We start from the raw sequence: 21,762 nt of genomic DNA, 5'->3' as shown, positions 1-21,762 counted from the left end.
AAGAAAACAACTGTTTTAAGTAGCTACTTAATATTTTCAAAGTGGAAATTTAAATGCAAAAATAATATCATGGCTTTTACAATAACTTGTGTATATCTTACCTTTTGACATTCTTTTTACATATAACCTGATTTTTTTTATCAAATCAACTATCCAGTCATCTCGTTAACATCGACATTTGACCTTAATCGATCGTACCTCAATAGGTGAGATGCTCATATCAATCCTAATCTCGTTTTCTCGGATGTCTTTGAGGGCAGCCATTGTAAACCTGACGTCGTCCAGGTCCTTCAGTGGCCGAGAGAGCCTCTTGGTCACATCCTCCATAAAGTTGAAGATCTCCTCCATCTCGGTCATGTATTTTGTGTTACAAGCCTTTCCGTAATGTAGTCGCCAGGCTTTTGTCTCTGTGGTCAGACCCAGTTTTAGGTTCTCTGTAAAATATCATTTAAATTACATTATATAAATAATAAACAATATTGAAAACAATGGCTGCTTACACATGCTGCCTAAAGTTTTAACAAAAATGAAAACTTTCATTATAAACTTTAGTTAATTTATGTGACTATCTTTGCCTTTGTATTTAGAAAATGAAAGTACTTTTGATATCTTAGTCTCACAGGATCTTCTAATAAGAACCATATCTGTGGGATTTCCTGCAGCAAGCAGGCAAAGATTTAAGCAACTGTAAAATGTAGAGCTACTGTGAATAGTTAAAGCTAACCTGTATACAAGGCGATTGGCCCTACGTCGTAGTACTCCGGCAGATTGGCAATTTTCACCTCCTGCTCTTCATAGTGTTTGATCTTGGCTTCATACTCGGATAGACTTCGCTTTTCCTTGGTGAATTCCACAAGATCTTCATCTCGGTCCACCTCCCAGATCGGGTGATACTCGGCGAACCTGTCTAGGGCGGTCGTCACTTCCTGTAACATATGACAATGTACAAACGTCATTGACGGCAAGTAAATTATTAACAAATACCTCCCATGGATGTCCGGTATATATATCCTCATTAACATATTATAACCTGTTTTCTTTTAATACTTCAAAATAAGTAAGAAATTCATTTCCCAAAGACAATATGTATCAATGGTAACTAGATAGACTGCAGACTTCGAGAGAGAATACAAGTCAAGGTTTACCAAAATGTCTTTTTTTTTTAAATTTCTATCTTAATTTAATAACAGAATATGTATATTTTGTTTTCAATTTTAAATTACCTTACAAATATCATAAATAAATAATATCTATGATTGAGTTGATGGAAAAAAAAATAAAAGGAAATCTAGATCATCAATTTTCCTAGTCCACAGTAAACAGTTTGCTTTACCTTTTTGTTAGAGTTGATGGCGGTGGAGAGCAGGGACACAAGCTTTGAAACTTCCTTGTTCTCTGACACGGCCTTATAATAGTTCTTGGCCTGCTGTTGTATAACGTAGCTTTGCACTGCCGGTGCCTCCTCCTCGCCTTTTTTAGCGGTATGTGATCCCTCCGATGGGGCGTTACTCACCACACTGTTTCGGCGACTGGCCGACCCAGACCTAACCTGCTGTGGTTTAGTAACACGCTTACGCTCTTCACTCCACTTAGCAACACCCTTTGAGACCAGGATGATCTTTTGTGCAGCTTTGTTAACTGCCTGCTGGACCTCATCTAGAGCTGGCTGCATCACAATGTTAGGAATAGCCAGAGTTGCAAATGTCTTGTAAAATGGACGGCTGTCTTTCTTGTCACCCTTAGTACTGCTGGATTCACCTGAAGCAGAAACGTAACTTTTTTAATTAATTACCCATAAGTCCCTGTTTATGTAATTCATAACAAACACACTTGCTTAGTTTGAAATTTGTATTGGAACTTCTGAAGATTTACACAAGCAAAACCCTGCAACATAAGCTGACAGATCTTGTGAGATCTTGCCAAGGAAGTAAACAGCCGAGTGTCCCCAATTTATATTGCAAATGGTGTCTCATGTTAGAAAGTTCAAATTGTCACAGTTTGATCAAAAGTTTGAAGCAAACACATTGACAGAAAATGTAAAACAGACCACAATTTTCACACAACAGATTTGTTTCTCGATAAAATATGATTAATTTAGGACAAACTTTTCGACATCTTACCTAAATAATGGACCATGGATGAGGATGTGATCCTCTTCCTGAGTGACTCCAGTGTATTCCGTGTCACCTTTAACAAGGCATCTTGGTTACGGTGATTAAAGTGAGCCAATAACTCGTTGGCAGCCTCTTCGATGTTTTCTCTCATTTCCCGCTTCTTTTTTGCTACAGCATTGGCTTTGGATGAGACTGGACGTGACCGTCTGCTCGCTGAGCGATCCCGAGCAGAGGCAGTGGGGCTTCCCCTAGGACTGCCTCTATCATCTGGACAAAATAATAAAGAAACAAATTTTAAAAGCTTTACGCTCTCAATATCTTTGTTACGTCAGCATTTGAGATTAAATTCTAATATTAAACCAGCTGTAATAATTCTTTCATCGATTTATTTCACTTAGGAGATACCACGAAGATAAAAATTTATGTAAAAATTGCACTTAAAAAAATCTATCCAAGACTACCAAAATTAACAACACTAAAAAGAAAATAATTCAATAATTAATTATTATCATATTTTATACTCTATTTAAAAAAAAAAAGAATTTTAATGGTATACAATTGACAACAAGAGTAAAACTGAATTAGCAACAGTAATATTATATATGTACTTTGCAATGAAATAATTTCTGAAATCAAATGCTATCATACCATCCATGTCTACTTCCTGACCAGCCGTGTCTTCTTCTGGACTTTCTTCCTCCTCCATTTCAATTGTACACAGCATATTTATGAGTTCATTAGCTGCTTCCTCGACCACCATGGATTTTGTCTGCAAGAGTTGTGCCCCCTTTGCACACAGCATTTGTGTGTTGTCAAGGAAGTGATCGACAGTCCAGGGCTCTTCTTCAGGCAGTTGACACAGGTTGGTAGTGGCCATCTCCTTGAGCACAGCATCGATTCTGAACTCTGTCACATCATGTGCACGATCCATGAGTAACTCGAGAGCCTGAAGGTCATTATAGACTTCACTGATATACTCCTTAATATTGAGGGAGGTCCATGTCAGGGTGTTAAGGCCTGGGTCGATGGTAGAGTCTACTTTCCCTGTGTGTGGTCCCATCAATGCCTCAAATGCCGTTGGAATTTTGCTTCGTACTCTCTGATTTTCCTGCAGCATCATCTGCAAGGCCTCGTAATTTTCCTTGAACTCCGCCTGTTTGGCCCTCATGGTACGAGCCAATAGTGGAATCTCCAGTCCCAAACGTGCCATACATTCAGTTTCACGAATCATCGTCAGAATTTGGGGGTCAAAGTTCACATAGAGTTCTGCTGTCTCTGGGTGACGCACCAGTAGCGATGCCTGCAGTCCTGATCGAGCAGTCTCAACCTGTTTGAGAGGCAAAAGTTTATGTCTGTTAGGATGTCTGATAGATTATTTTCATTATCCGGTAATATTAAAGCCCTTTAATGAAAATTTTATTTAAATATATGTACTGAACATAGGCATAAAATATAATTAAAGTTGGATCTGTCCCACCATCTTATCATTCAAATGATGGTGTTTAAAATTTGGAATTGAATCTACAACTTCTTAGAGATCTTCACCCATTTTACTTAATTCAGGATTAATCATATATGTACAATTAACAATGGAGGATCCAATCTATAATCATACTCAAAATTACTAGTTGTAAGATCACAGAGTCAAATAGACAAGAAATATATTTCCTTGTTTAAATCCTGGATTGATAAGGATGTATACCTGTCTTAGCCAGCCGCGGTGGTACAGAACCTCAAACTCCAGCAACACCTTGGCCAACTTGTTGTAGTTCTTGATGATTTTCTTGGCCTCGTTACTTTCCAGAAGGTTAGTCTGTTTCTGGAATACTTCCATGGGCTCCAGGATTCTGCGATACAGCTGACGAGCCCAAGATATTTTACCTGGTGAAAGGAAATCAGAACTGTTTGATATTCCATATGATCACTTGACTCTTTAATTTATCATTATTTCTTTACTTTAAAATTTCATTTCCATAAAAGATTTTTTTTTCTTTGAAAACATTAGCTGGCTAGCTCCTCAAATTGTTTCACTTGGTCCGCCTGATATTTTCTCAATATATATTTTTGTTTCTTCCACTTCAACCTCAGCACTTTGATTTGGATACAGATACTTTTACACATACAGAAGTTTTTTTAGAGGATTAGTCACACATGAAAGTAAGCTATGGAGCTATTCATCTTCTTTGAGGGCAAATGTATGGTCAAAGTTTAACAAAAAAATACAATATGTTGCAGGGTATGAATATTTGGTGTTCAAAATTACTGACAAAAAAAGACAACTTATTCATAGCCCTGAAGACGACCGTACCAGCTATAGGAGGCAGATCCCTGGCGACGGGTGGGTCATTTTTGTTTTTCTGGTACAGTTTGGATACCATTTCGATGTCGCGGCCGTAATGACCAAGGATCCTTTGGTACTTCTCTGGAATTCCCAAGTTTGGCAGCTCAAGCCGCTCAAACCTTCTCAGCTGGACGATTGACCGAGCGGTATTACTGATCTTCTCAAATTTGCCGTCCATGAATCCCATGATGTTGGCCTATATAAAGATGAACAAGAAATTTGATCTGCAGCCATTTTGATTTTGTTACTGTCTGAAAGGTTCGATTGCAGGGTTGTACCATATTTGTTATTAATAATGATAATCAAAGTAAGGTCAGACCTACTGGTGTTATTAGCTTTCTGGAGAACAAAAACAAAAACTTTCAGTGCTAGAACGGGTAAATTTCATTACACAAACAATAAACACCATTCTTGTTTAATACTTATATCTTTAAAAAGGATTTTTTGGAGCTGCACCTAAAGAGATTAATTGTAATGGGTCAATGTCAAAATGGACAGAACTAATAGTTCTTAATTCATGAACAAAACATGAAACCAACAAGGACCAGATACTTACATGGAGTTCGGCCACCTGTCGTTTGAACTCATCATAGTCCATATCAAACTCTGTCTTTCTCTGATCCAGGAAATCATACGGCTTTTTCTTCATGGCAGTGACAATAACAGTGAACCTGTTGGCCATCTGTTCAATCCCTGTAAAATACAAGATCATATTGATGTTGGCCGACTCGAACCAGGATCTGTTGTACAAGGCCAGATTAATAGAATCTAACTTGGGTCTGTTCCGTGGACAGGGATATCTTGACCTGAGTGTAAGAGTTTGGCCAATCAGCATGAGGCTTGACGAGTGCTGGCCAGCCAACCTCTTACACAAGGATTGGGATATCCTTGTTGGCAGAGCAGACCCATGTTTGATTATTTTTCTTACATACAGTACTTGCAAGCAAATGTAAGTTTTTATGAAAGTTTTTAATCGTGCTATCTACAATGCTCCTTGGAATGTGCGTCAAAATTTATGACGTCATCATTTACGACTTGGTTACTCAACGTAAAATCATGACGCTATGTTATCGTCATATAGTGCGTGCCGGCTGTCTTTACTCCCCTGTGTGAGATCAAATTATCTTTTAATCCAGCAATCACTGGATAACCCTGTGAGATAACCCTGTGAGATAACCCTGTGAAGTATGTGAGTATAATTATATACAATCAAACATCTGCTTTAATTACAATACTATTCTAGGGAATGCCAACTTCATGATTTTTTCCCTGGGGGAGCATGTAAGTGTTCAATTGTTTGACTGTACATGTAATTATTGCAAGATGGTTAAAGCAAGAATTCAGGTCCAGAACTTTTAGGATAACATCTGTGTGTCGCATCACAAACTAACCTTCGATCTTGGACTCCGACAGGTGAGAGTACAGAGAAATGGTGTCGAAGATTTCAATTATTTTCTTCAGCCGTCTAGTGAAAGTGTCAAACTTTCCAAAAATGTACATCTCTGAGAACTCAAATGGCCTTTCGTTTGGCATCTTCTCAAGCTTTTCCTTTGTCTTGTGGAAACTGCGTTGGTACTCTTCATTCAGTTTGATGCAGTCTCGCAGTTTCTTGACGACATCGTCTTGTTCCTGAGTCCAGACAGTCTCCGTCTTGTTACAGTTGATGTACGCCTTACACGCAGTGATCATCTGATTCGTGATCTGTAAAAATAAAACCAGGCCCGACCATTATTCAGCTGTATGTTCATTAGCTACAAAGTTTACTATAATGAGATTTCTAAAAAAAAAAAAAGTGATTTATTCAATAAAATAGTCATTAGAACAAAGCATGATTTCAACAAAACACGTCCTAGCATTCAATTATCTGAACTCCTGTTGTGTCTCCGACAATATGTCCATATCCAATCAATTAGTGGTGTATAAACATCTATGGCTTTTGTGGTTCGTCAGGAGCCATAACGTTTTTTAATTTTTGGTTTATTTTATTTTACATCCTATTAACAGCCAGGGTCATTTAAGGATGTGCCATGTTTTGGAGATTGAGAAAAGCTTGAGTACCCGGAGAAAAACCACTGGCCTACGGTCAGTACCAGCCAACTGTCCCAGATGGGTTTCGAACTTGCAACCCAGACGTGGAGGGCTAGTGATAAAGTGTCCGGACACCTTACCCACTTGGCCACCGCGGCCCCTTAACCACAACAATATGACAAATTTCGTCAAAAATTTCAGACTACCAAGTTTGTACCAACATGTAATTCAACTAAATTTGTTTTGTTCAAGATTCCTTGTCGAATACTTTAGTACATACATTTTCACCAAAATATCAATCCACTGTTTAATGATCACTGGAATACAGCTAGGAGAATCATCAGTTGTTTACAAAAACTTACCTTGACAAAGAGTGAGGTCATCCTTTCCGATGTGTTGTAGTATCGGGAGATGGAGTGGATCATACGGATAGCATTGATCAGCCCCGGAATTCCTTCCAACATACCCACCTGTCAACAGAGACATTGTTATTGAAAGAGTAACCAGGCTACATATTGTGTAGATTGATTAAATGTAGATAAAGGAGAAATATTTACTACTAATTTAAATATTTTCTTGTTAACATTTTCATGCTTTTAAGAAAAAGTTGACACAATAAAAGAAGATATTTTTCATGAAAATTATGAAGTGGACCATTATTTTCACAATTAGTAATTTTTATTCTTAAGGTCTGATTTTAATAATTTTATTTTTGTCACAATAGAACCTAATGAAAATGGCAACCCTTACAGTATCAAACAAAACTTAAAATTCTATATTTTGATTATTCAGATAAACTATTTGTTAAAAATATGCCAGCATTCAGATAAGAACTTTCTAACATTCTAAGATAAATACTTATTTCCAGTACCATAATTATGTGCTCTCTGTCATATTTATAGATATTTAAATGTATTTTCATATTTGAGTACTTACAGGGTCGCTGTTGTAGAGGGGGTCACAGAACTTCTCCAGTGTGTACAGAAACTTGACGTTATCCTTCGCCTCATTGGCCAGGTCGGTAATCCTCCTATCTAGTTCTTGCCAGTTCTGATTGGATAAAAAAACAAAAACTTTAAAGCAAATCACTTTGATTGATGATTAATTAATATTTAATGAAAATGAAAAAATTAGGATTGTGATTCTCAATTGAATTGTTTGGAGTCTTTGAACTATTAGATGGTTTTGTTCTATGACCTTCAGTTTGGATTGCGATATGACCTTGACCCTGTGACCTTTTCCTTTGATAAAAGTTTGTATTGTGACATGATCTTGACTCTATGACCTTACCTTGATAAGTTTGGACTGTGAGGTATGAAGGACACCCAGAACGGCCTTGACATTGGGTCCTTTGATCTGATCAAGAAGGTAGTTAAAGCGTGACATCCTCTTTTTCCAGTGGTCAAGTTCAGCACGTGGCCCAATGTCATCAGCCTCTTTCCTCATCTGTTCACTCTCAGCCAGGACCTGCTCCAGCTGTTTGAGCCATACCATCATACAGTTTTCTATTCCTTCCAGAGAGTCCGAGCTGTTGGCCACTGCCTGGTAGTCTGCAGGGGTCTGGATCTTTGAGAGGTCATAGGTCTCACAAGGCTTAAGCGTCACTTTCTGTCCGAGACTTTCCTGGGCACCTGTTAGAAGGAGAAAACATCAAAGTCCGCATTATAAACAGAGAGGTTTAATACCATCAGTGATTACACAGTTAATATATTCATATAACAGCAATGAAATGTTCTCCAACAACATTAACAGTACTGTTAGGGAAGTTACATCATATTTTAGTGTACTCAAGTTTAAGTATAGAATTTCAATAGATGAATAATATGATGAATTAGCTTACCAACAATATTTGTTATAGAAAACAATACTGTAAATAAAATCTCAAAAAAGACTAACATTTTGAAATGTTCAATTTACTTTTTTTCTGAAAATTAAATAGAATGGAAACAATTATCAAACTTCAAATTAATAATTCAAATTTGATTTATTCTTTAATAAACAATTTCAGCAAAATTTTCAATTACATCTCTAGAGGATGTACTGCACAAGCAAAATGTTTGAATCATTTTTCTAATTTCGTATGCACTTCCGCCCAAACGTACTTACCAACCAGTACTGTGACAAAAGAGTCGAGGGCATTAAGAAAGTCGGTCCGGACTTGGGCCCCTGAGGGGCTACTAAGCTCTCCCCAACCCTGATTTAATTTCTTAAGGGCCGGAATAAAGATACTGGACAGGAGATGTTCCACAGCATTGAGTAGGCCGCTGCCATTCTTTCCGGCTGATACAGTGTCCAACCTTGTAAAGTTGATCTCCTGAGTATAATGAAAAGAACATATCAAATAAGACCCTTTCTCCAATTTTGCTGAAACATCAATTTTAAGGTATATGTAGTAAGCTAGGCAGAAGTTCACAAATAAGCCCTCCCTCAAAGTTTAATGCTAAACTTTTACTCCAGGGAAGGAGGCTTCAGGCTTATGAGATGATAGATATGGTAGATAAAAGTATAAATAGATTTAAAGTATTCTCATGTATTTCTAGATATACAGCTCAGTACTATCATACAATCATAGCCTTTTGATAAGATCGATACATGATTTTTTTTGGGTGGTAGCAGATATTTCGGTTTAAAAATTTTCTTGAGAGCTGAAGAGCAATAATTCTTTTGAAATTCTACTATTTTGGAATTCAGTAATCATGGTTGATTAAGATGTTTTTGGTTACCTTGGAAATGTTTTGCTCGGTGATGGCCGTGCCATGAGGAGCCACCTTTCGTAAAAATCAGACAAACTCCGCGGAGGGGGATGTCACGGCCATTTGTAACGAACACCTTTGGTTTGGTGGACCGTGCGACTTTGGTTGGAGGTGGCCCTACACGGTAGTCCACTGTAATAAACATTCAAGTGATGAAGATCAAACATTTCATTGACTCGGATCTAGTTTCACTGAACACACAACTACTATTTTGGAAATTGAAAACTAAAACCTGTTAAAATTTGTTGGTCATGAGTATTTCAGAAAGACAGATTTTGGAAGAAAACATTTTAACAGTATGACTAGCTTTTAAGTAAAATTTGAAATGACGACATTATGACACAAAAGGTACAGCATTTGACCGTTACTAAACCATAGCAGAGGCAGTGTATTTGATAGATAACAACCTTTAGTTGCTGTGACCTAGTTGACTACAAACAGCACATATAAACATGTGGCCCAACATTTCTAATTACAGCCAATTATAATTAGTACCACAGCCTAATTTGTGACCCATGCCAGAGAAAAAGTGACCATGTATGATTACATCATAGTGGTGGTGGTGGTTACAAGCTCACATTATAACCTGTAAAGTCGGTAATAAGCTTAAAGCAACATTAAGTAAATATAATCATTCAGACCAGAGAGAGGCATAAATATACAATATTATTACCAAGGAACGATCAGGAATGACTAGAGGATATATATGTTTAGTCAAACCATTATTAAGTGACATCAGACAGTTGCAATAACGAAATTTAATGAAATTTCATTTCATTTAAATCTGATACCCATTACTTACATGAAATGAAAAATTTTCACTGCAATTTGACATTTTCCAATGTTAAATCAATAACCATTTACTATGAAAGACAGTTTTGTACTGTGATTTTTTTCCCAATATTGAAAAGTCAAAACATTTCACCCTTCATTGAATATCACTGAACCTTTACCCTCTAAACGAAATCAGAATTCCATTAAAATCAAATTTCATCCAAAAATATGTTCGTTTTCAGTCGTGCCTTAAAGATACATCAGAAATTTGATTTAACCAATCAAATACAAAATATTCCACAAATTCTTTTCAAAAAAGCTATTAGAGATATAAATGTTTTTTAATCGGGTATTTTAATGACATTCTAATGATTAATTCACTAAATATTACACGAATTCTTTTTGAAAATGCAATTAAATATCAAGGTTTTGTAAATGGGCTTATTCAATCTTTACTAGATATTTTATAAAATCTTTTCAAAAATTGCAATTAAATATGAAGATTTTTAATTGGGTATTTTAATGACCTTTTTAATGACATATTAAGTAAGATAAAGTACACAAGTACTGATATCAAACAGTTAAATCCTTGAAGGATCGTTAACATTCAATGTAATGCATGATTCATATCTCACACAAACTTGTATTCTGTGTCTGCTGGCTTCAAGACAGTCTGGAGACTTATAACAGCCAAAAGATGTCTAACACGAAAATCTTAAATTGGGAAACAAACTATTTCTCTGTGTGTCTACATTGCCTGACATATTTATTGTACAGTATACTGAATCTGACATATCTTTTGTGCCGTATACAGAATCGATTCCTATGTTGACAGATGTATGCATGCAATATTAGCACATAGAACATGCAATACAAAATAATAACAAGACATTTTTTTTTTAATCACAGCTCGAGCAATTATCTCTAAACCTGACAAACTGAAAAACCAATAATGGGAATGTATCCTCTTTTTGGGGAGTAGACTTGACTGTGAGGTTGACATTTACTACTACAAAGAATGAAAAATATCTACAACCCTACCAGAAAAAAATATCACATATATAAAGTTAATGATTGTAAAATATTTCATATAAAAATAATATATATATATAGTTTGAAAAATATAGAAATTGAAGGAAGTGTAAATATATAAAGTGAATGATACAGATCGATACATATTTTGATTTAGCGGCCTCCTGTTGAAAGGCTATAGTAACAAAGATGCCATTCCCTACAGACATATTGGTCTAACCCAATGATGGTCGGGTCTGTCAAATATAAAAAAAAAATTTCATACACATGATCAATATATAAACAATTGTTGTAATACTTCGGATAAATAAACCATTGTACAACATATTTTTGAAATTATGAAGCGATCCCTGGTAGCCTTTTCAGATTGTTTAATAATTCATTGCTCAATTGCGTGCAAAAGAATTGGGAAAAGTGGATCTTAATAATGCAATGGCAGGTAAGGAACGCTGGCTAATCTGGGGACATTGCACAGGAGTTAAACATTTCGCTGACAGAAATAAAGCATGAAGGCAAATCTAGGGATATAAACCATTTTTAATTATCTTGCTGATGGTGAATTCAAGCAAAATTGATATGGAATATTTAGATTTAATTACTTTGCTTAAAGAAAAACCAGGTTCTACGTTAAAGAAAGGCAGTATTTCAAGTAAAATGATTATTTCTGAATTTGGTCTTCATAAATGCTTTACTCAAAAACTTGAACTCAGATCAAATATAGATTAGACTGGTCAAATGTTATGGATCTGCAGGCTACTGTTTTTTTTCAGGAAAACTTCATATTTCGAAAAGTATGATGTATATGTGATTAATCAGAAGAGAACGTCCAGTTCCAGAGTTCACAGCAAGGCCAATTACCAGTAACATCCCTCGGATTATTCATCGGATAATAAGCCCATGACTACTAAATAAGAAACCCACCCTCTTTCTTTAAAGGTTCAGTCCAAATGCCAACAAAAGCTTTTAAGAGGGAAACTCAGTATACTTCAAGTAGAAAAAATCTTTTTTAAAGAAAATTAAAGACATGATTCATTTTTAAATCTGAAGTACATCAATGCAAAATTTTTAAATCAGTATCTTCTTTTTGGATTTCTTCAATATTATGCATATAAAGTAGCCTTTGTATTGCTATTTCTACAAAATCAAATCTTAACACACATTTGCATCACTGTGTCAATATCTTTAATTTTTTGTTACATCCTGTGTGGAGTCTATGAATATTTCTTTTTTTTTTCCCGAAAATGACATGGTTGACATAAATTTCTGTAACAAAAGACATAGGATGCTTTAAGGGTTGGCATTGTTGTGATGTGGGATAAGGTTATGTCCAGTTTCTGTGACAATACACATCGGATGTTTTACGGGTTGGCCTTGTTGTGATGTGGGATAAGGTTATGTCCAGTTTCTGTGACAATACACATCGGATGTTTAAAGGGTTGGCCTTGTTGTGATGTGGGATAAGGTTATGTCCAGTTTCTGTAGGGTGATATCTGTGGAAAGGCAGAGAGGTGAGTTATATCAATAGCATGCCCAGTGGTCATTCACCGATATACAGAACCCCACCCTGACCACACCCTCCCAGCCATCCTACTGACCAACAGATAATAAAAAAAATAAAAATCAAGGTCAATTGAAAAAGATAAGAAATTAAAAATTGTGTTAAACAATACTAAATCATTGCTAAGATCAAAATTTTGTAAATATATATTTATATTTTTTATTTCACATATCAATTTTTGGATCTCCTGATATTTTACCATGATATGTATTAATTTATGAAAATTAATCAAATTTGTAGTTCTGAAAAATTTCGACAAAAGCTAAGATATTTCAGAGTTCATTTTAAAAGTATAAAATAACATGTAAAACTATTTTTTATCTATGAAATTAAAAATGCGGTTTAGGCAAAAATATGAAAAGTTCTACAGATTGCACATGTTACCTTAGCTAAAATGAAAAACAGCAGTATTTAAGCATGTTACAAAATATCTATCTTTTTTGTTCTGCTACATCAATCTACATTAGGCTATAGTTATTTGTTATTATTTTCAGAAAAATATCTACTGAGGTTGATATTTCAGAGAAAAAAAAATGAAATAAAGAGTTAATGTTAGATATATACAGAAGTAAACAAAATTCATTCAAAATTCTGTCTTAAAAAATGGCAGCATTTGGATCTTTAAAACCTTTCTCTGACATAGAACTCTTCAAAAAATTAAGTAATCTTTTAAATATATCATAATGAAAAAATTCAGGTATCAAATACCATCTTAAAACTTTTTTGTATTTTTGTAATGTTAAATTCTCTGAATATTACATTTTTGAGAAAAAAACAAGTTTGAAATACAAAACAAAAGGCATCTACTGGGATTTGATTACATATATTTTTACTGGAATATGGAAGCATTAAGATGGCTAGAAGAGTGGAGTGGTCAGGGATACGGGTACAGAAAGGTAGGGTTAGAAGTTATACCGTGGCCTTTGGGTTCAGGGGCTGCATGATGTAACTGAAATCCAACAGACGCTGAAAGAGCACAACACAACATTAATATGGGCACAGCATGGGTTCTGAAACTCACTGATATAATATGCACATCAAGGTAAGGGAGATAACAAAAAATGAAAGGTAATAACAAAGGGAGTTAATTACAAAGGGAGGCAATAACAAAGAACAATATTATGAATAATTACAATAAAAGTAACTGCATTAACAAATATTTCTTACTAGTACTGAATGCTAAAATGATAATTTCTATTTATTATCACTTATATTGAATTCCTCATTTATATAGATATATAGATTATTCAATCTTTGCCTTGAAGGTCATTCACAAAATCTTTACAGATATATGACATATCTTTAAATAAGAAATCATTGAAACGTAAACATTTCATTTTGTAAATTAGCTTAAGTACGTAATAAATAACTTGGTTTTGGTGTAAAGAATGTGATTATCAAATACCTGTACCCCGTGGGTAAATACATGTAGATATAAATATCTATTGTGTATGTGTGTAATTACAAAACCAAACACCAATTTTGTGCAGTAATAGTAAGTGGTGTTTTTTTTAATGTGTTGTAATCAGATAAAACTAAATAAGTAGTATAATAACTATCTGTGTAACTAGGTAAACATACAAATAAACAATTCTTTAAATGCTACAGTGTGAAGTAAGGACCAACTGAAGGGCCATTTTATTTTAATGATTCTATAGAGAAAACACAACCAGATAGAATACTATTCATTTATTCAGCAATAGTATCCTTCGAGTGGTATCAATAATTCAAATATAATTGGTATTCAGAAAGGTTGTTTCAAATATAGTCTGACGTAGAAAATGAAAACTAATTCGACCACTTTTAAATTCCTCGATAAGTGTCGTGACCATGGTAAGGAAAATAAACAAAACAGGATCGAAGCTATATAGGTTTAAAAGTCTCTCGAGGTCTGCAAACACGTAGGTTTCATAACTTACTCTTAACTTTGGTAGGTAGACAATGTTGTTTTGTTTAGCACTTATGACCAAGTGTCAGGTATGGTGTACACACCCAGGTCTGGTCGTACAAAGAACCCCTGTGTTTATACAACAGTTTATACCAAAGTCTATGTATTAGAGTTTCAGTGCTCAAACTGTGATCGATTGGAAATACAGGAATATTTTCATGTTAAACACATGAAAATTTTATTGGAAAAACATTGATAGAATTTCTTCATTAAAATCTTTTCAAAATTTAAAAAAAATTAATACTTAAATAAGTGAAATTTTTTTAACTTTAAAATAGTTTGATAGTTTTGAAATGAAAACCAGGAATGAAATATTTAAAAACGATTTTCACTTGTTAGAGTAATATAATCAAAATCCACACAACCCCAGTAATACATTTTTGCAATTTTAGTTATGTGCATTTTTATACATACAGTAAATCCCAAATACCAGTATTGTGAAATAAATATAACTCAATAGAATTGATTGATTATTCAAGGTTTTAAAAAATTACCAATATACATAAAAAATCTATGCATGCATTAAAAGTTTAATAAATTATACATGTTAATAAAAATATTAATGTTTGATATATGAATACACATGCTCGTAAAAATACATCTGTGCACCTCGTATGACCCACTGTCTGATAAACTAACATACATTGCATGTTCCTCACGGTACGCAGCTTCTTTGCACTATGGGGCTCTTCATACAAGTAAACAATATTACATGAATTCAGATGAATTATTTGATGTTTCTCTTGAGAGAAAGGAAAATGGTCTTTTTATGATTATACTGTACTTTCAACAAATCAATTTAAGAATGTTAACTTTTGAATTTCAAGATTTAAGCATGTTTCTTGATGGAAAATGTTTACATATGTGCCTCAACAGATTTTGTTTACAGTTATACCTGTGTGTTGCACACATACATGTTAAATATTTTAGGAAATGTCTTATACATACAGGTATATATATATATTAAACATTTGTTTTATTTTTATCATTTAAACATTTGTTTTATTTCTATTATTTTCCTAATTAAAATAGGAATGAAATATTATATGGAATGAAAGTAAATAGTTTGTATTTCTTGTCTTACATTCAATTAAAATATTTGACAAAATAAATTCTTAACATAACAGGCCAGTAATATATATATATAGACATGAAATTGTGTTTTTATTGTCAGTTAAAGTATGTTCAACTCTAAATAATCATGAAAGCACCCTGGCAAAGCACAATTCTATTACTTCAAAGTACATGCATGTTGTTTAAATCATTTCATATCCTTAGAACCTGCAGATATTTTATCTCTAAGAACAAATTTGTCTCCGATATATTTCAACTGTATCAAGCAAATCTTCCTGGTCCACTTTTTTGTTTACAAACATAGAGATTAAATACCAGGAAACCATTTCAACTGGTATAAGGGCAAAGTGTAAAATACTTATTGAATTAGCAATATATATACACATGTATTAATTCCTATAATATATATATATGTTTGCCTCAAACACACCGATATATCCTACAATAAACACTGAATAGGGAGGGTAGGGTGCAGAATAGCTTCACACTTGGAGGGAGGGGTTGGGTGGAAGTGTCCAAAAGTCAGGGTTAAAGTAAGGGGTCACAATGAGGGACACACACTATACTAATCCAAGATAAAATCTTGACACTCCAGTTCATTTTTTTATATAAATCCTTGTATATAATGCTTAAATCTGGTTTACAATTTTACTGGTGTGCCACCTTCCCTGCGCAGAGTAGTAGTCTCCCTTGATTGAGAACAGTTATCTCCCTTGATCGAGGATAGTTATCTCCCTTGATTGAGAATAGTTATCTCTCCTGATTGCTACTCACCACTCTCCTTTTCCTCTGGTTCTTGATAATAGAACAGAAGCTGTGACATTCCATTTGGTTGTAGGAATTGGTCCATTATTGTCAGCTGTGGTCAAACAAATGACAAAACTCAAAACATCATCTAAATTCTTGTTTACTAGGTACTTCTTTTATAAATCTGATATTGGGTCTGTACAGCATTTAATTGTAATAACACTTTATGTAATATCAATATTCAGCTGAGTTGGGAAGCAGCCCTAACATTTGATCATGTGATCACCTTTATTTCTCCTAAAGTGTGCATATTGTTGTGTTGGAGGTTGTATATTTGCTACTTGTTATCTGTCATTATTTCTAGCAGCTCTTTTAAGTTTTATAACCACTTGAATACTAGAATCCAAGAATTAAACTATATATTCTTAGTCTAATCCAATACCTAATTATACAATAAAACCTGTCTAATCTGACATACTGTGGGACATAACCAATAGGTCAAATTTGAAACCTGTCTAATCTGACCCAGTAGTCAACTTATAACATAGGGGGGTAACTTGGAATATCATATGTTGATTACAATCCATAGTGAAGGATATATGATGTACCTGATTTCCCTCAAGGACACAGTCCTCCACCTCATTGTATTCCAGTCCCAGGCCATCGGCGACTGTCTGGAGGATATATGTATGTCGTTCATCGATGTGTGAACGCTTTGCCTCTCGCTCCTCCTTCAACTTCAGCTGAAATTAAAAATATCAATATCAGCAACGAATTTCAAGATGAAAAGCAAATACTAAAATGGAGGACAAATAATGTCAAGATCAAAAACAAATGTCAATGTCAACAACACATGTCAAGGTCAACAACAAATGTCAAGGTCAACAACAAATGTCAAGATCCAAAACAAATGTCAAGGTCAACAGCAAATGTCAATGTCAACAACAAATATCAAGGTCAACAACAAATGTCAAGATCAAGAACAATTATCAAGGTCAACAACAAATGTCAAGGTCAACACAACATGGAAATCAACATTAGTGTCAAGGTCAATGGTTAGAAAAATTTACAGTGAAAATCTTAAACAATATCAGTTACAAAATTGGTTTATTGAATTTTTAGTGTCTATTATGTAATTTCTTTGAACTTGATGATGAGGAGAAATTTTCTCTAATAGCAGAAAAATGGTGTACCAGTCTATTAATAAATTCTCTCAGACATACATGTATATGTATATCTTAAAAATATATATATAATCAGGCATACAATTATTGACTTATTTCCTTTTACTCTTTAACTACCCTATAAAACCACTATTGAGAAGCTACAAATTCTCTTTAATGTCTAAATCATACCACAAATTTGATTTATTGGATAAATGCATATTGCTTTAGGGTTTATTTATTACATGTATATATATATATATATATATACACATGTATATCCCTGTATATTATCCAATTTTAATTTCCAATCATCAACAGTCTTTGAACCCAGTTTGAAATCCATTAACCAAAGGGAGGTCAGCATATGAGTGAAATACGGCTGCTATAATTGGACTTTTATGTCAACTGGTTCAAAGCCAGTGCTTTGAAGAAGTTGGCTAAAGCCCAAAGTCTTTTTGATCCAATAAACTCCCATGTTTATATTCTTTCCCTCGTGAAATACATTGCATGTATGCTTGAGTTTAGATTAAAGGCTGATTTAATCCCTGAAAATAATGAGGTTTTCATCACACTTGATCAAATTAATTTTGTGATAATTTCTCTCCTCTCTTAAATTTCAATATGGAAACTACCATTAAAGATACCTCAAGGCAATACCATTAGTTTTAACTTTGTCTATCACAATGGATCATGGAATTTTGATTTTATCTTAAGGCTATATGCTACTTTCAACATTATGATAACCATTAGTGCCTCAGTTGTCTCCCTTACTTGTGTATGTGCATCTAGAGTTATATCCCCTAAAGCCATATATTTATTTATTTATCTACCTATTTATTTATCTTTTCATTTCTTCATCCATTTATTTCTATTCAATTATCTCCCTCAAGGATATGTGTTACCTCACATTTTAGCTATATTTTTTTAATATTTATAGTTTATTTCTTGTTTTAATAAACATACATTTCTACAGCATTAAATAAGTTCATGCCCACAGAAATAAGCCCATCACTATGCCAACAGAAATAAGCCCACCACTATGCCCACAGAAATAAGCCCATCACTATGCCAACAGAAATAAGCCCACCACTATGCCCACAGAAATAAGCCCATCACTATGGCAACAGAAATTAGCCAACCACTATGCCCACAGAAATAAGCCCATCACTATGCCAAAAGAAATAAGTCCACCACTATGCCAACAGAAATTATCCCAACAGTATGCCCACAGAAATAAGCACATCACTATGCCAACAGAAATAAGCCCATCACTATGCCAACAGAAATAAGTCCACCACTATGCCAACAGAAATAAGCCCAACACTATGCCCACAGATATAAGCCCACCACTTGCAATGACATTTCAGTTCTGCTTCTGATTGACTTGCCAACAAATGAAATTTTCCTGTCCTGTAATAAACCGACCCCAGACTTTGAGTCGGAGATTATGTGCCGCCCACCTCAGCCTATTGCAGGATAATTACAGGTAGTCTTAATAACAGGTAAAAACTACCAAAGGGTCCTAAAACTTACAAAGTATCATTCTTTATGATAAAATCATAATTAAGTAATTAACAGTCAAATGTGGTACAGAACTCTTCTGTAAAAGAAAACACTTTTTTTGATAATGTAGGATATACCCTTAACTGTGGTGTTTATTGATTTAGCTTTCCCTATCACACTGGACCCTCACTTGATGTGTCTGTAGGGTAATTCCATATATAGAACAGTCCAGGCATATACATATACAACAATCAGATTTACATAAAAGGATTTTCTTTTAAAATCTTTAAATCAAGCTTAACCTGATCCTGTATAGTAATAAATAACACAATACAAACACACAATACTCAAATAGGTTAGTATCTCAAATTAACTTTTATATACAACAATAAGTCTCATTTCAAAAGTGAAGGACCTGATAGGTCACTGTAATATATATATACACATATATTATTTATATGATTCTAAGCATTTTTAAAATCTTTTCTGATTTTCATTTTTTTAAATTACATAAATTTCTAAATAATCTAAAATCAAGACTTTAACTTCTATGTAGATAGATAACAGTTGTGACACATTAGGTTAACAAAAAGAGTGTTTTAGATGAAATTCTAATTATTTGTAAAATGGAAACTTTTGGAATTCAATACTGAGGAATGAAACAGCTAGATTCAGAAAAATGTTACTACAATGGTAAAATCTTTGGAATATTTTACCATCGCTTGAAAACACTGAATATACATTTCAATTATTTCAATATACATTGTACATGTAATTATAAAGATGAAATGTTGGATAATTTTATTGAAGGTTGAAATGCTTTACGTCATTTTACAACCTTAATAGATATAAAAACCTGATCTCAGGTCTACATTATGATAAGCAGTTTTAAAATCCTGTCTTTTTCTGACAATTGAAGCCTCAGCATGTGTTCACACAATGTTGGTCCTTTCAATTAGATAAATACTTACATTGGTATTTGTTAAACGTTTTGACACTTGGTGAACACATGCTGGAGTTTCAATCATGCTTTGTACATATTCTTATCTGATATACACGGAGAACAATTTGATACAAAAAATGGATCCTGGCCCAGAAATAACTAAGTTGTCCATATAGTTCTTATGTAATGTTTCCTCTGCCAAGTAATTCTAGATCAAATTAACAGATATACCAATATTTGCTCACAGTCAATTTCTCAGATATTTGAAAAAAAGAAAATCCTATAAAACCCAAAGCATATATAGACAGTGCCAGAAAAACCTTGGTAGCAGGTTCTCCTATTGAGGCTTTACAAGGTGTAAAACCATGTAAGTATGTATCTTCACACGTACCTCAGGCTATTGAATCAAATGGGGAGTTTAAAAAAATCAAATTTATTTGTTTTACAACAATTGCAAAGAAAGTGATATGACTGGAATATATCCATCATGCTTGTTGGCCTGGATGGAAGCCTGCGAGAGGGTCGTACTGTGGAAGGAAACCGAATCGTACCTAGAGAGAACCGACATGGTCCGGCAGGTGACAATTTAGAGTTTCATCCTAAAGATTCTATTTCTTTTCATAGATATCTTTACAGGTTTATTCCAAAATATCATAATACAATTTTTGACAATAATCAGTGATATAAATGAAATTAGTCTTTCGCATTCTCTAAGAGACTGAAAATACATACACTGTACATATTTGTTTAACCCGCAATGAGAATTACTGCACATGGCAGAATGAATCTCTACAGGTTTACATGAAGGAATGAGAACCTATCTCTCTGAGTTTGTTGTAGTAATGGATATATACATACAATCAACAGATCTGGAGTTTAATCTGATAAAAAAATATTTTATTGCCCACAAAGCAGACTTACTGCCTAAACAGCTATTGTCAAACCAAGTACAGGTATGTTGTAGGTATGACAACTAACTCACACTTCAAGCTCACTTCATCTGTCTCAACTTCCGATTTACAACAAAACACGCCAGGTTGTTTTGAAGTTTGATTTTTTTATAAGAACAAAGAGGGTTATTTAATTTAAGACATAAGACTGTTACCCCCGGTAGCCTGGATACCACAGTTTCTGATACTTAAATTGTCTAAGGTATATTAAACTCTCCAGAAATATATACTGGTATACATATATACCATACTTATATGTCCTGGCAATAAGCCCCAGAGAGTCAGAAGGAAAACAACAAAGTCCAAAGATTGGCTTATTACAGGACAATAAAGTGTTTGTTTGTAATTCTACTGAAAGTAAACCAAAAGACAAGGCTGGGCTTATTATAATTACCAGATATATGCTAATTGTTTGCCAATAATACAAATGATTAGTGGCTTATCACCAGACATGTGCTTATTGCTGGTCATTATTACAATTAAGTATTGGTTTATTACCAGACAAATACTTATTGCTGGCCAATTTGACAAAACAGGTTTGAGTTTATTACCAGAAATTGGCTTACTGCTGACCAAAATTACAAAACAGGGTTTACCTTATTGACAGAAATATGCTTATTTCTGACCAATATTATAAAACAGGGTTCTTCATATTGCCAGACATAAGCTTATTGCTTGCAAGTATTGTAAAATAGTGTTGGCTTATTACCATACTATTATAGGCTTATAATACTGGCCAATTTGATAAAATATTGTTGGCTTATTACAAGGCATAGGCTTATTGCTGTCCAATATGATAAGGTGCCCCAAATGAATCTCAGTAAGAGATAT

General features: G+C 34.1%; 1 protein-coding gene across 1 annotated transcript in view; it reads right to left on the bottom strand.

Moving 5' to 3' along the window:
• LOC117338050 (dynein heavy chain 5, axonemal-like) overlaps positions 1 to 21,762 on the bottom strand; it is a 102,736-nt gene that overhangs the window by 39,834 nt on the left and 41,140 nt on the right. Inside the window, 18 exon segments of the mRNA XM_033899216.1 lie at positions 199 to 434; positions 725 to 926; positions 1,334 to 1,758; positions 2,121 to 2,381; positions 2,763 to 3,441; positions 3,817 to 3,995; positions 4,423 to 4,651; positions 5,012 to 5,148; positions 5,847 to 6,156; positions 6,846 to 6,953; positions 7,420 to 7,533; positions 7,774 to 8,114; positions 8,590 to 8,797; positions 9,207 to 9,239; positions 9,241 to 9,368; positions 13,516 to 13,566; positions 16,397 to 16,481; positions 16,978 to 17,112. Of these exon segments, the coding sequence (XP_033755107.1) occupies positions 199 to 434; positions 725 to 926; positions 1,334 to 1,758; positions 2,121 to 2,381; positions 2,763 to 3,441; positions 3,817 to 3,995; positions 4,423 to 4,651; positions 5,012 to 5,148; positions 5,847 to 6,156; positions 6,846 to 6,953; positions 7,420 to 7,533; positions 7,774 to 8,114; positions 8,590 to 8,797; positions 9,207 to 9,239; positions 9,241 to 9,368; positions 13,516 to 13,566; positions 16,397 to 16,481; positions 16,978 to 17,112 (3,861 nt within the window).

This window comes from Pecten maximus, chromosome 11, assembly GCF_902652985.1.
Source record: "Pecten maximus chromosome 11, xPecMax1.1, whole genome shotgun sequence".
Lineage (NCBI taxonomy): Eukaryota > Metazoa > Mollusca > Bivalvia > Pectinida > Pectinidae > Pecten > Pecten maximus.
The sequence above is the reverse complement of the archived record's forward strand: the minus strand, read 5'-3'. Positions and strand labels throughout refer to the sequence as shown.